Source organism: Euprymna scolopes, chromosome 10 (assembly GCF_053919585.1).
Source record: "Euprymna scolopes isolate OS-2025 chromosome 10, ASM5391958v1, whole genome shotgun sequence".
Taxonomy (NCBI): Eukaryota; Metazoa; Mollusca; class Cephalopoda; order Sepiida; family Sepiolidae; genus Euprymna; species Euprymna scolopes.
In genome coordinates, this window is record NC_136491.1 from 27,348,448 (window position 1) to 27,365,296 (window position 16,849).

The window sequence follows — 16,849 nt, forward strand, 5'->3', positions numbered from 1 at the left end:
AGTGCCCACATGAAAGAAGTCTGGAAACTTATTTAAGCCATCTCATATTTCATATTGAGACAATGCTGATTATTTCAGTGTGTAAAGCAATGACATGAGAGAGAGAGAGAGAGAGAGAGAGAGAGAGAGAGAGAGAGAGAGAGAGAGAGAGAGAGAGAGAGAGAGGGGGTATGCCCGAACCAAAGCGATCAAAAACACTGTAGCTGATACAGTGCTTAATAATTCAGCATAGAAAAAGCAATGATAAGAGAAAATGGGATTCACGTCACCCGTTATTTTTGTTTTGAAATGTATTCTTCAATATTGCAATCGACTTTCTGATATTTTTATTCATTAAATTCAATTTCACAGTAATTTTTATGGAATACTTTAACTTAGATGAATAAACAAATGTTTATTTTTAAAAATCTCTGACTCAAATATTTTTTTCATAAAAATAAATTGTAAAATCTCATGTGAATTTGCATGGAATCTTTTGATATTTCCAGAAATCTTTTCTAATCTCCAAGAATCTTTTCTAATCTCCAAGAATCTTTTCTAATCTCCAAGAATCTTTTCTAATCTCCAAGAATTTTTTTTAATCTCCAAGAATCTTTTCTAATCCCCAAGAATCTTTTCTAATCATCAAGAATTTTTTTTAATCTCCAATAATCTTTTTTAATCTTCAAGAATTTTTCTAATCTCCAAGAATCTTTTCTAATCCCCCAAAATTTTTTCTAATTTCTAAGAATCTTTTCTAATCTTCAAGAATATTTTCTATTTTCCAAGAATATTTTCTAATCCTCCAATTTTTTCTAATTTCCAAGAATCTTTTCTAATTTCCAAGAATCTTTTCTAATTTAACAAGAATATTTTATAATTTAACAAGAATATTTTATAATCTCCAAGAATCTTTATTAATCTCCAAGAATGTTTTTAATCTCCAAGAATGTTTCTAATCTCCAAGAATTTTTCTAATCTCCCAAAATTCTTTCTTATCTCCAATAATCTTTTCTTATCTCCAAGAATCTTTTTTAATCTCCAAGAATCTTTTTTAATCTCCGAGAATCTTTTTTAATCTCCGAGAATCTTGTTTAATTTCCAAGAATCTTTTCTAATCTCGAAAAATCTTTTAAAATCCCTAGGAATATTTTGTGAAGTCACACATTTACAAAGAAATCATTCCAGAACTCAGATACACAATTTAGCAAAAACGTAATTGTGTCATTAGGAAAGTTGACTGTCGCTAATTCTAATTTTCTTATTTGATTTTAGGAGAGAGGCTAAAATAAATTACATTTGCCCTTTCTGTTACTGCTTTCTTTGTTACCTAGTCTATATATTTTAATATAATTCTAAAAAAATAGTTTTTTAGCATCATTTGATAATTGTTAGAATATTCTGGAATCTTTCAAATCTTACATGCAAAAAATTAAATTACTTTATATATATATAATATTTATATGTATATAGATATAATGTTTATAGGCATATTTATAATGATATATATTTATATTCATAAATATATATTTTGTATTTATATAGATATAATTTATATAGATATAATATATTAAGTATAATTTTCAGTATTTAATTTAACAGTAAAAAAAAAAATAGAATAGAAGTTGATAACATACTACCAATATTAGATTACTGTGTCTGTATAGTCATTTAATGTTTGTAGTATTTTATCACCTTCTATCCCCCTTTTTGATAAATAGGATCTCCCAATCAAATATTTTATAATCCGGAAACCGTGACATACGTACGTACGTACGTTAAAGGACTACGGTAGTAATACATAGAAACTTATAGCAACTATGCTAGTGGATCTTCTAAAACCTAACTTACAAATTCCTAAAATATTTTGATTTATACATTCCTACCTATATTTACCCGGCGTTGTTCGGGAGAGTTTTTTTTAAAGCTATATTTAAAAAAAAAAAAAAATAAGGTACCGTTTGGTATTACACTAATTGAATAAAATTGTTTGCAATTATAAAACACTTAAAAAATTAATTAAAAAATATTGTTCTAGAATTTTTGCAGATGTGGATTGATAATTTGTATTTTTCGAACTATTATTCTCATCATTATTGTTATTCTCGCAACGTTTCGACTAGTGTAACCTCTGACTTTATCAGGTGCATCATGTCGAACTCTGGACTTTATACGGAATTTCAAACTGAACCTTCTATTTAATCCACAAGGGTATATTGTTTTTATTTCGCCAGCCATGATCTGGTAGAAGTCTTGAGTAATTTTTATTTCATTCTTAGTTAGTATCAACTATAGTAATGATTGAATCTGCTATTTCCAGAATACTGTTGCTTAGAACCGATTGTTACTTAACAACTTTATCCAGTGCACCACACGGACATAAGAATAGTTTTCTGAATAATCCAAATTAAAAAAGTTAACTTTGAACGTGAATTGCCATGGAGAGACGACAAAATGTCTGACAAATTTTATTATTAAAGATAAGTAATTCAATGAAAGATGTCTTACCATTTTTATAACCTGGAAAAAAAAAAGAAAAAAAAAAAGAAAATAGCGATAAGGGGGAAAAATTGGACATTAAATCAGCACAGCTTACAGCAAAATAAGCTGAAGTGCATTAGACTCATCAGAAAAAAAAATCTCAGAAGATTGGAAAGCAGATTAAGAAAGATATTGTTGAAAGCAACTAATAGAAAAGCACTCTAAGAGAACAGATTTCCACTAAAAGTCAGCTGCATGCAAACTTGGTCAGCTGACTTGAATCAACTTGTAGCTCTTTATAAACAAATTTTTTTTTTCTTTTTTTTTTTGCATAAAAATAACTCAGGCTCGAAATGACGTCATGGCAATCTATTGGGATCATTTATGCACTAGTACCGTCGAGAAAGTATGAACCCCCGAGTTTACTGTAGAACGCTGTTCTGCTGGTCTGCTTTCCAGCTGACTACAATATTCAACCGTCCCCGTAAATAATTTAATTATACCAAATTACTGCTACAAACAATCATTAAACAACTATTCCAATGATTACAATACACATATTAACTTTTATCCTCAAGTGGCCTCCAGGCCTTCATATGTGGTAACCCCTTTGTAAAAAAAAAAAAAAATCTTGGGCACTGGCTACTGCTGCTTTGAAACAAGATAAATATGTCACAACAATTGAGTCGTCGATAGGATGCATGAACATACCGGACAATCTAGAATAGGCAAAAAAACAAAACAAAAAAACAAAAAAACACTAAAACTAAAAAGAAGGAACTTAGCCAGAGGTACATAAAACGGAACAAAACATGTAAGAAAGCAAGAATGACGTAACAGAAATGGAGGATGAAGATAGAGCAAGGTCTTCGTTAAAAAAGAGAGACGCGTGAATGCGAGAGTGGCACAAACCTTTCAGAATAGCCAGAAGCTGTGAGAGATCAAATCAGTGGGTCAAACCTCAACAGTTATCCTCGTTTTCATAGTTGTTGTTTCACGACGTTCTGGCCAGCTATTTCTCTGGCCTTCGTCAGGTGATTACCTACAACGAGATATGAATGCTGAGTCTCTTAACTGTATCCTCAGTAATTACTGCCTTCCACAGTTATTGTCGTCTCACCTTGTTTGGGTCAACTGATCCTCTAGCCAGCTTTTGGGTAGGATTGAAACCTCTATCTTCAGACAATGTTCACCTGGAACCATAGAGATTCAACGCCTCTATCCACTGTGCTCAGAGTCCCAAAGGGTGATCAAGATTGAATTTTTTGGTCTTATAAATCCAAGTTTTTCGTTCTTATCTGGTCGAAACGTTGTGAAACAACAACAACAACAACAATGAAAATGAAGATAACTGTCTACAAATAAATAAATAAATGTACAAATTACTCAGCTCAAAGAATTCCAGTAATAAAATAATAAACCTCATTAGGCTTGGAGGGAGGGGTTTAGCATCATATAAGAATGAGGTACCCAAATAAATAGAACAAACCTTGGACATTGGGTACTGCAGTAATTACAAGACTTGATATGAGATTAACACACCACAACAGAATGTTTAGAAATAGTAGAGAAAATTTTAAGAATAAACCGAAGGAATTCATAAATATAGGTAAAAGAGCACATATTTTGGGGTAAATCAGTGTAGGTATGGGTTTCTCAGAGATTGCCTATCCACATTGTGCAACTATCTTGAGTGCTGGACACTATCTTATGAGCTTCCAAAATCCAAGCTTAAAAATGGTACATGAACACCATGAAACAAGAGCCAGCAGAACTATGTCCATCACGAAACTGGTCAAACATTTTGGACAAGACTGTCTTATAAAATGAGACAGAATCAGAAAACAAGTCTGCTACAGAAATAGGCCAAAAGAATCGCCAAAAATACACAAAGAACTTCCATTGCAAAAAAAGTGGAAGAATGGGCCAACCAACAATGTGCCAAATATTTTCTTGATGAATTCACTCAGGACTATATAGATAAAAGCAAAGCCATGTAAACAGGCTGAAAAGATTTGCATTGAATTTGACCTATAATCATCAGAGACCACTTAAGAAAACTTCTTTGAATTTTAAGTTCTTCTTAAAATCTCTTGAGATTAAGATATTCAGACATTTTCTAGAGTCAGAATCATGTAATGGATTTGGATCAAAATTGAAATAAGGATTCTGGACATAAAGTTTAGTAGCATCAAGGAGGGAATATAAAAGTAGTGCAAAACTGTCCTGCTCAGGGAATTAATTTCACCCACCCTAGAATGGGTATCATTCTAATATGTGTGTGTGTGTGTGTGTGTGTGTGTGTGTGTGTGTGTGTGTGTGTGCATATATATTATTAAATAAAAGGGACTTTGTGTGTGTATGTGTGTGGGTTTGAGTTCGTTTCCTATGGACTCCTAAACGGCTGGGCCGATTTTTGTAAAAATTTCACACATTTTTACTTTGCGTGTCTGGCAGTGTTCTTAGATAGACAGTGTTCTTAGGTTTGGTATCGTAATGTCTTTAATAAGTGTCAATAATCGAAAATATCCGATGAAAGAAGAGACAGGCGATTTTGACCAAAGTTAACGCCTTATACAGCCTAACATCAAAAATGCATTTGAGAAGTTTTATTACCACACAAACAGAAAGGCCGACATATAAAATCAACAGTAGGTTCTTTGATATGACAGAGGTGCGTTCGAAATGAATGTTTCTGTTTAGAGTACAGCTTACTTGAGTTTTTCATTTTAAACTTAAATTCAAGCCATTATCACTGGACAAGTAGAAAGGCCTGGCATATAAAATCAACAGTAGGTTCTTTGATATGGCAGGGGCACGTTCAAAATGAATGTTTTTGTTTAGAGCACAATTGAACCATGATAGTTGACGTTTGCATTTAAAATTTTAATTCAACCCATTATATAAAAATAATTTGATAAAATCAACAGTAGATTCTCTACAGTGCAATATAGACTAATGTATAGTGGGATAAGTCATTGTGGGGAGGCATGTGAAGCTTCCTTCCAGTGCACCACGATGGGTCCCCAACTAGAGTAGGCAATTAAATGATTTGATTAAAAGATGGTTGATTTCATCCATTTCGACGACAATAAAAATATGAGAGTGTGAAACACGCATTGATCATCATTCAATCCCGGGCAATGTTGGGTAACACTGCTAGTCTATATTAGGTTGGTGCAAAAACAATATCGTTTTCTCACATATGTTACTTTTATATATAATTTCTTAATTAATTCATTGATATATATATATATATATATATATATATATATATATATATATATATATATATATATAGCCATGTTGTATATCATTTTGAAGCGCATTTTTTGCTCTATCGAATCGTGTTATTCATTAACGTTTTTAATTTCTTACTTTTTATTTTTTTTTTTTTTGCAGGCTTTTCGACAGCATGGACAAAATTCAAATCCACACGATTTTCTTGTTCCAGTTTAAACTAGGCCTAAAAGCTGTGATATCAATGATGCCTTTGGCCCAGGAACCACTAACGAACGTGTTACATAACGGTGATTCAAGAAATTTTGCAATGGTGACAAGAACCTCGAGGATGAAGATGGTCACGGCCAGCCGACTGTGGTTTATAATGAACATTTGAAAGCCTTAATTGAAGCTGATCCTCACAAAACCACACGAGAAGTTGCTGTTGAACTTGAGGTCGACCACTCAACAGTCGTTCGCCATTTAAAGCAAATTGGGAAGTAAAAAAAGTTGAATAAATAGGTGACGCATGAATTGAACGATAATCAAAAAAAACAAATCGTTGTTTCGAAGTGTCTTCTACACTCCCTCTGCACAACAAAAACAACCCATTTCTTGAGCAGATTATGACGTACGATGAGAAGTGGATGCTCTACGACAACTGTCAACGTTCGGCACAGTGGTTGGATGCTGGAGAAGCTCCACAACACTTCCCGAAACCAAAATTGCACCAAAAAAAGATTATGGTGACTTTTTGGTGGTCTGCGGCCGGTCTCATCCATCACAACTTCTTGAATATAGGCGAAACGATTACCGCGGAGAAATACTGCCAACAAATTGATGAAATGCAACAGAAGCTCCAATGTATATGCCCGAGATTGGTCAATATGAAGGGACCAATTCTTCTCCATGACAACGCTCACCTGCATGTTGCTCAACGGAACCTGCAGAAGCTGAACAAATTGGGCCACGAGACTGCCTCATCCACCATATTCACCGGACCTCTCGCCCATTGATTATCACTTTTTCAAGCATCTCAACAACTTCCTGTGCAAAAAATAAAAGATAATACCGAATTGGCCTTCGATGACTTCATGGCTTCCAGAACTCCGAATTTCTATGCTAGTGGGATAAATAAATTTGTTTCTCATTGTGGAAAATGTGTCGATTTTAATGGCTCTTATTTTGATTAATAAAGTTTATTATGAAAATTTATTATGATCTTTTGATTGGTTGGTTAGTTGTTTTTGTTTTACAGCATATCAACCCTTTTCGGGTTATTTAATGCCGAATCCAAAGATTTTGAAGAAAAATTTTTTAATAGAATATATTTGTTGTTTTTAAGTCGGTTTCTATTCAACCCATAGTTGGAACCCTAACAGGTACTACCACTCTGGGTCAGAGTGGACCTGGGAGCAATGGTAATTAAAGGGTGGCTCCACACTCCCCAAAGCCCACAAGCTGGGGCCTCACCACTGGATATAGTTTAAGGTCATATCCAGGACTCCCATTGAGGGACTTTTACCCTCTGCAGGGGGGCAATCGGTGTATTCTAATGCCCCACCGACAGGGTCATGATCTTTTGAAGTTAAACATAAAAAAATGACACTATTTTTGCACCAAGCCGATATATATATATATATATATATATATATGTGTGTATATAAATGAATTAGCCACTGACACGTGTTTCATCGTCTACGATTCATCTGAGTGGTCAGCCACTCTGATGAGTAGTAGACGACGAAACACGTGTCAGTAGATAATTATATTTTAAAAATAATATATATTTGGTACCCCCTATTTAGGGGGTACAAAATTGATCAAGGGGAAAATTATTCCCAACTTGCATTTAGGTAAAAATGCACTTTCGTATAAATAATTGAATTAATTCAAAAGTATCGCTAATAAAAACAAATAAAAACATATATATATATATATATATATATATATATATATATATATATATATATATATATGTTTCACCAAGAGTTGTTGAAATGGTATGGTTATTGGTTATTTATTAGAATAAGTGATACTCAAACAAGCACAATAAATAGATTAAAAGAAATCGTTTTTAAAAGCTGTGATATTTTCAGATTAATTGAAAAAAAAAGGGTTGATATGCCGCTAAACCCACAGATCAAGCTATTTGATTATTTCCCTTACAAATAATAAAAAAAAATATGTGTGTAATATCTTTAGAAAAAAAAAAAGAAAACATTACTATCACAATCTGAGAGATTTTGAGAGGTCATTTCTCAACATGGCTTCATTCATCACCCACAGATTCTTGTTAGCCTATCGAAGTTAAGCAACACTGAGCCTGATCAGTACCAGATGGGTGACCATTTGGGAATACCAGACGTTGTTTGTAGGAAGACGTCGACACTGTTGCAAAAGAACTGCAAAACTTAAAGTCTTTATCTCCCCTAACGGGGATATATAAACGATTGAGAACCGCTTGCGAATCTGATATTACCTTAAAACTTCCTGCTTTGGAGAAAGCCAGTTCAACCCACCTAGGGCGAGTACTTCTACAGGGTTCGAGGGGAGGGAGTATGGCTTCATCTTATTTGCATGCTTACTGTTACATTTTTGTCACACATTTTTTTATTTTAACTTTTTTGGGGGATGAGGGCGAACGTTTCAAGATGGACCTATTTCCCCACACATTTTGGATGTAATTGATTTGTCTTAGATTGTATTTTTAGTTCGAAAGTAAAATTATAATTTACTTTAATGTTCATTTTACTTGCCTCTACAAATAAATAAATAAATAAAAATAAATTCGACCATAATGCATCAGTACATTGCCCGGAAGAGAATGAGCGGTTAGTTCATAGGGCGTTTATAGAAGGATGCCGACTCAATGAAACTTTAGATGATAGTCTATGTGAGAATGAAGTATGAAGCTTGTATTGTTTTCCTTTGAAGGAGTTCATGGCAGAAGAGATCCATCTCTGTGTGCGCTATTTGTGATGCATAGATATGGAGAGAGGGGGTATATAGTGGAAACTTATCTCGCTAAAGCAAGTGAAAGAAAACTGTTTGTATATACGAGGTGCCTTCAATAAGTTTCCAGACTTTTTTTTTTGTACAGGCATTTAAAATTGTTGTAGACGCTTGAAAATTCAGTATGTTATTGCTATACATCTTATGAGATGACTGACCAATTTTTTTTATGATTTCAGATTCAAATGAACAGCTACAGCAGGAATTGGAATACATCCTACTAAAGCCTGATTGTCACAGTTGATGAATTTAAAAAATGCAATCTGGACGTAAGGACACTTTAGAAGAACATGCAATAAAATTCTGTTTTAAACTTGGAAAAATGCCATAGAAACGTATGGAATGCTTCAGACTGCTTTTGGACCATCTTGAATGAATCGAGCACCAGTTGTTTTGTAACATAAGAGATTCAAGGAATGCAAGGAGTCTGTGAGGGATGATGAGAGGTGTGGGAGGAGTAAGGAAGTTAGAACACCAGAGTTGATTGGCCATATAAAGAATTTCCTGGATAAGGACTCTTGTGTGTCTATAGAGACAATGAGCGCACAGTTTGATGTCAGTTTGGAAACTGTACACACAATTATTCGCAAGGAACTGAAGATGCAGAAGATTTGTGTAAAGTTTGTCCCAAGGGTGTTCAGAGAAGATAAGAAGAAAAAAAGAGGTCATAGGCATTAAGACAGTTCCTCACCCTCCCTATAGTCTAGACCTTGCTCCCTGTGACTTTTGGTTATTCTCTAAGTTCAAGGAAAACCTTAGAGACTGTCGTTATGAGACAATTGAGGTGATGAAAGAGGCTGTAACGAGGGTCATTGACACGCTCACACAATAGGACTTCCATGGGGCCTTCCAGAAGTTGATGGAATGGTACAAGTGCATTGCAGCCGGAGAAGATTACTTTGAAGGGAACTAGAGCTTCATGTGTGTGCTATGAATAAAAGTGCCCATACGAAAAAAGTTTAGAAATCTATTGAAGCCACCGTATATGTTTGTGGTGAACTGCTTGTATATATATGTTTGTGGAAGTGAACATTGATTTGCATATGAGGGGAATAGTGGCTAGAAGAAGGACGAATTGGAGAGGACAAGGAGTCACGTTTTTCACAGCAGAGAGAGAGAGAGAGAGAGAGAGAGAGAGAGAGAGAGAGAGAGAGCATAGATGTTGAGGGGTGGTGTTGTGAATTACGGTTTAAGTTAAAAGAAGTTGTTATTGAACCGTTCTCATGAATAATCTGATTATACCAAATTCCCCCCTCCTCCCGCAAACGATTACTACACCGCTGTCCCAATTACTACAATACACACATTAATCCTTATCCTTGAGTGGCTTTGGGGACTTGATGTGTGGTGACCCCTTTGTAAAAAAAAAAAAGAAAAAAAAATTGCGGCGTTCGTAAGAAGGAGTTCTGAAATTTATTTTTTTTTAGAGAGAGAGAGAGAGAGAGAGAGAGAGAGAGAGAGAGAGAGAGAGAGAGAGAGAGAGAGAGAGAGAGAGAGAGAGCTCTTAGTTTCAGTGTATGCCCCCAGTTATCTACCAAGGGAAGTAGATTCCAGTAATAAATTTCTTTTGATACGTTACAGACAATAAATATATGAAAAAGTTATAAAGTTGAACATCGCGAGTTTTTTTAAAACTATAAAATTCCCAATGCACACCATGAAATTGATTGTGATGAGTAAAAAACCAATTACATATGGCGTTGGCCAAAATGGGACTAAATGAAGTACGAGATTCCCATTTCTCACTAAAGACCAAGGGGGGGGGGGCGGGGCGGGGGGGAATGAAAAGAGGTGTTTTGTTTTGGCTGAGTCAGTTTGGTGTATTTCTTTCTTTCTCACAGTGAGAAATTTGACACAAGGGTCAGAGAGTGTGATGGAAAAGTCAGTGCCAACCAGGAAGTGTACTCTGACCAGCAAAAAATTCCTAGGTAGCCCGCTCAGTATTACCCAGTAGGGGCGCTTCAGGTAATTAGCAATAAACTAACTCCTTCTCAAAAAGAGAAGGCAAAGCCCGGGAGGATGGACCTCCTAGAACTACACAATGGACGAGCATCGTACCGCAATCAACAGGGAAAAAAGGTCATTACAAGAACGTGGTTCAGAGAGAGAGAGAGAGAGAGAGAGAGAGAGAGAGAGAGAGAGAGAGAGAGAGAGAGCTCTTGTTTGTAGTATATACATTAATCACCAGAGGGAATAGATTTCAGTTTCAGATTTTTATTTCATTTATTTACTAGCATGCAACCCGGCCGTAAAATATGCATAAATATTATATTTTAATTAATGCAGATTTTTTTATTCATTAGACACAGAAGTACCGTAGGTATCAAACGAAACGTTAAATTCCTTTAATAAAAATGAAGTAAAAAAAATAATAAATGGAAAGAAACTGAGATATGTGCATGCGTGTATAATTTTTTTTTTTTTTTAAAACATTTCACTTCTTAACCATTAAGCCAGGTTGACACGATCTTTAAAAGTGCTTTCAAACCTACTTATTCTTAATATAAGTAATCTGTCGTGTGAACGATTCATGCACGTGCATTCGTGAAACAGTTGACAAAATTGACAAACAGATAAAAATCCGATGATCCCCAAGTACCAATTTTTCAATTTTTACCCTTTGGCAGAAAACTGATGAAAAAGTTTTACCACGTATCTAAATACCCTATATACCAAATTTCAAGTCTGTAGATAAAAAATTTGTGGAGTATATAGGCTGAGAAGTGTCCTTACACACACACACACACACACACACACACACACACACACACACACACACACACACACACACATTTATTTATAGCTATTGATTTTACTATAATGCACTAATAAATTAGTAAGATACAAACATGTTGAAAAATGATCTCTCATGGTCTCTCAAACAACGATAATGTTTTGCTATTAAATTTTATTGCATTTAAATTGTGCAAAGAAAAAAAAAAGAATTAATATTATGGCATAGTTACACGTTACAGTTTAATTTAGTGTCCGTGTCTTCACAGAAATAAACATATGAAAGGAAATTATACGTGTTTTCTTTTTGTGGTGTCTTTTGTATACTCACCACGACTAACTTGACTTTACCAATTATCAACAAAGCAATTAACCATTAAATGAACACAAGCAACCAATTTACAAAATACATACAGGCTTTTGGATTCCGTCATCACTATTGTAAGTAAAAAGTTACTCTACACCCAATCAACGCCTATTTTATCCGCCCTTTAACCTCAGACGTCCAATTAAATACAACAGACTTATGAATAACATTTACTTCAGGACAGTTAATAAAGTATTATATTTATTTTCATATGATGCAATTCTCTATCTATATAAAAGCCAAGTACATCCAAGGATGGAGTACTGCTGCTACATCTGGGCAGGAGCTGCTAAAAACAGTCTATCCTGCCTTGACAGAGTACAAAATAGACTTTGTGGCTTAGTGGGGGATGCCCTTTTCTCTTTCCTGCAACCTCTCTCCCACAGAAGAGCCGTTGCGAGCCTGTCTTTGTTTTATCGTTACTTCCATGGCAAGTGCTCGTCTGAGCTCCAATCTCTGGTCCCTCCTCGCTAATCTTTCACGACCCCCCCCCGTCTAGCTGAAACCACTGTCAATAATTCCCCCATTCTTTATCTGTGCCTAAATCAAAACGTAGATTCCATGAACAAAGTTTCTTTCTTAGAAGTGCACGCCTGTGGAACTCTCTTCCGTTTGCCTGTTTCCCACCTGGCTACAACTTGGATGTCTTCAAGTCCAACATAAACAAATTCCTGATAAACCGCCCCCTTAAGTAAGACACTTTATCAAATCTCCATTACTAACAATTACTACGATACTATCCCATTGATTACTGTACACGCAATAACTCTTATCCCCGAGTGGCTTCTGGCCCTTGATAAGTGGTGACTTCAATGTAAAAAAACAAAAACAAAAAAAAACAAAAAAAAAACCTGCTTACATATCACCAGCAGTAATTGACCATCCCTGCCAATGTCAGAGCAACAACAGATGGCGCTGCAGAGATAATTTTTGCCGAAAGGGGGTTTGAAAAAGTGTGGAGAAACAGATGATTCCTGTAACTGAAAATAGTCCCAGATGTATTGACATGCAGAGGGAGGGGGGAGTAGTGATGGGAGAAGGTCGTTTAATCATAATCTATCCATCTCCCTTTCTTATAATATTTCTTAGGGCGCTTTTGCATCTCAAGAATAAGGATTAATGCATGTCAGGGGAGACAACTCTAGTATACACTTTAGTCACCAGAGAGAGCAGATTCCAGTTTCAGTTCTATTTATTTACTAGCAAACCGCCCGGCGTTGCCCGGTCGTAAAATACTCATATGAATATTATATTTTAATTAATGCAGAATTCTTATTTATTATAAACAGAAATACCGTAGGTATGAAACGTTAAATTCAGTGTAAAGAGAAAAAAAAATTAAATATTATGGCTTTATAAAATAAGGCGTTTTGAAATAGTGTCGAGAAGCATATTTGCATGATTTCCGTAAGACTAAAATTAACTGAAAATAGTCCCAGATGCATTGGCATGCTGAGGAGGTTAGATCACGGTCCTCTGTAATATTAATGACATATATTATGAAGGTCGTTGTAAGAGGAGGTCGTTTAATCATAATCTATTTCCTGTTCTCATAATATTTATTAGGGTGCTTTGGCTTCTCAAGAATAAGGGTTAATGCGTGTCAGGGTAGACAACTCCATGATCATCAGTGATAGTAAAAATTGGGTAGTAATTAATTATTTAAGAGGGCAGCTTAACAAAAACTGTAACGTGGTGTTTTTCTTCTCAGCTGTTATGTCTGCAATTCGTTCTACTGTATACGGTCGTCCGAGAATCTTGTTAAAAGTTTGGAGGATTAATGCACCTTGTTTTAAAGTTCCTGTCATGCCATTACATGTGTAGAGAATGGCGATGGCCGATGACACAGGTCAGAAAAAGTGGAACACCATTCGTTATTCGACGTTATAAATTTAGCACTAGTCTCAGACTCAGGAGAGTTTTAAGTCCATTTTTACAACATGTTTAAAAACAAACAAAAATACTCTGCCATGTCAACACGTGCTTAAAAGTTTCCCACTCTCCCATGCACTATTTATCCTCTGCTTTGTTCTCTTTTTTCTCCTCTTCCTCCAATCTCACTGGCATAACGCTCACACCACGACTTGGTCATTTGCATACATGTCAGTGGTTTTGTTACAGAACTTGTTTACACTGGACTTGGAAACAACCATGCTATAATCAACTAGGAAGCAGCTCTGCAATATTGTGCTCCACAGACGGAGTTATTGATACGAGACAGATAACTGTGTGATTAAGAGATTCACTTTTTCTTTTTTCAAAAATAATTTTGGAAGCTCAAACCTGAGGAATTGTATATTTTAAAAAAAAGTTAACATTACAAAAAAAAAAAAAACCCCAACAAAACAACAAAAAAGAATCTCTTAGTCGAACAGAGTTATCTCTCTCACATCAATAACTTTTGATGCAGAAGCACCTTTCAGTACTAGGACTTATACTTGAGTATTTGGGGCATATAATCAAAAAGGTGATCCCCCCACCCCAAATTATCAAATTATCATCAAACCTTGCATGCCACTGCTAAAATGGAACTTAAATTGCTAAACAATCATGACAAATTTGAAAGAAAGAAAAAAAAAAAATGTAGGGTATGTTTTACTATAGACAACAAACCTGAAAAAGTGGTCAAATAAATGCTACCAAAAAAAAAAAAAAAAAAAAAAAAAAAAAAAAAAAAATACTGACACTAATCCACCAAATAAATATCACTGTAATAATTATTGGGTGAATTTCTACCAGCATTTTGTTTTAAACAACTATCGAGACTCTAAAGGTGGCAACCTCATGCCTGCCATCTTTGTTGTTGTTTTAACGTAAGCGCGCAGCATTACTTTGGTTGGGAGGATGGCCTTGTGATATTAGAAAAGATACTATATTACCCACCCCCACCAAAGAAGAAGGAGAAGATAATGCATGGGAGGATGATACTATGACAACAGAACTGATATTACACTCATTTCCTTCTTTAAGTTGGTAGAAGAGCAACTTTTCCTGTTTTTGGTAACAGTTATTTGTTATATATTTGTTTATTGTCCACTTTTTCAGGTTTCTTGTTTCTAATATACATGCCCGAAATGTGATTGGATACGGAAATCACATGACAATTACGTCAACAATATTTATTGGACCAACATCACAACATTGACCTCTAACAAGTAAAGCTAACGATATTTACGTTTAACGTGTGAGGTGGTTCCATCACCAGATGCTTGCAGTTCAACCTGAACTTCCTCGGCTTCCCTTGATGGAGAGGCTGACATTCTGTATGGCATAAAACAAGAATGATTAGGAATACATGCAAAGGAAGATAAACAAAAGCACCAGCATAATTTCTGCAAGAAAAAAATATTAAAACAATTGTTTACAACCGTTTCAAGGCAATGTTTATTTGAACAAAAAGAAACAAAAAAAGCAAAGCAAAAAAGAAGGATTACACTGGTTGTTTTTATTTATTTATTTATTTATTTTACTTTTTTTAAAAACTAAAACATGTTGTCTCAATAAAAATATTAGTAGTTATTAATACAGTATGGAACGATAAAATTTTCGCCCTAGAAAAGACAACATGATTCCATTTCCGTTTAAGGAAAACCGGTTTTCTTTTTTTTTGTTGCTGCAGACCATCTACCAGTTAACCAGTTATGTACAAATCCCAAAAGCGATAGATAGGAACCTTGTATCATGTTTGAAAGTGACACAATGTTCAACGAGCAGGGTTGGAAAGGCATCGCTGTACAACTTATGCTCTTTACCGATCCAAGTTATGACAACAGGACCATTGTCAGCACCCTCAAAATGCAAATCTGGACGGTTCAACGCTTGAGGGAACAGCTCAATGAAGTTTAAAGCCAAGGTTATAGTCTTTGGTGTGATTTCAAGTGGGGGCCGCATCATGCTATTGCGCAACTTCGAAGTTGGCTTGAAAGTCAACACCAAAGTGTACCTGGATGTGAAGAGTGTGGTGACCTCCTGGTGCAATCAAGTGGCCACTGATCTGAACCGGCTGGACTACTTCGTTTGGTCATAAGTTGAGAACATCACCAACATAACCTCTCACAACACCAAAGCCAGCCTGATCGCCACCATCTGCAGAGTATTCACTGAGCTCCTGCTGGCATTTGTGGAAAAGGCATGCTCCCAGTTCCAGACCTGTATCGAGGTGGCTACGTTGAATAGATGTCAGCTCTACTATATAATCAAGTTACCTGAATTGATTTTTTTTTCAATAAAAGTTTTAAAATAAAGCTGTAGTGTTGTTTTCTTTAAGGCGACAAATGTATTGTTCCACCCTGTACATTTCCTAGTATAGATGACAAGCAAACATATACTATACTGTGATCCTTAAAGGAGAAAGTGATACCTGGAAGGATAGTCTCATAACAGAACCACTCCCTCTGTTCTCCGAAAAAAGAGTTAATTCCTGAAAGGTTGCTATAATTGCAACAGAATAAATACTCGATTGCCATCGCCAAAAAGAAGGTAATATACTATATTGTCCTACCTCAAAGGGTTGGGAGGATAGCCTTGTGACATCGGAACAGATGCTACTCACCACCACTAAGGAAAAAGGAGAAGATAATGCATGGGAGGATGGTATTATGACAACAGAACTGATACTACACTTTTTTTCCTAAAATAGTAGAGGAAGCTGAATTAAGCATAAATAATAGCAATAGTAGAGCTACGGCTTCAGACAGATGTCCAATTTCCATTAATAATTGATTGTATAGTATGGGAGGAAATGGAGGACTTTAAGGTAAACATGATTATTGCCCTTCAACTCTGGTAACACCACACCTTGCCACCAGGAGGCGATACAGCCCATTTTGTATCTTTCTCTCTCGTTTTCACTTGACCTCAGAACAATGCAGACGTGACAGAAACAACCTGTCAGTTCTGGTGATAGGCAAGCCACGTTTGAACTCTCAAAGAATATTGCGGCCTAAGCGCAAGTAAACGCAAGTAACGTTACTCATTTATTTTTCGCTATAAACTCTTACAAACTTGATTTGTAATTAAATGTAAATAAATTTACATTTATTTGTTATTGTA

The 16,849-nt window shown here is 35.3% G+C and overlaps 1 protein-coding gene across 6 annotated transcripts in view; it reads right to left on the bottom strand.

Annotated features, from left to right (window-relative positions):
* Positions 1–16,849, bottom strand: part of LOC145285889 (uncharacterized) — a 131,027-nt gene that overhangs the window by 52,178 nt on the left and 62,000 nt on the right. For 4 of the 6 annotated variants that reach the window (XM_080134350.1, XM_080134351.1, XM_080134349.1 and 1 more), the window contains exon 2: positions 14,973–15,058. The exons of the other annotated variants lie outside the window; for them this stretch is intronic. In XM_080134350.1, coding sequence (XP_079990476.1) covers positions 14,973–15,057 — 85 coding nt within the window. In that variant the 5' untranslated portion in view covers position 15,058. The remainder of the gene's footprint in view (positions 1–14,972; positions 15,059–16,849) is intronic. 6 annotated transcript variants of the gene reach the window in all.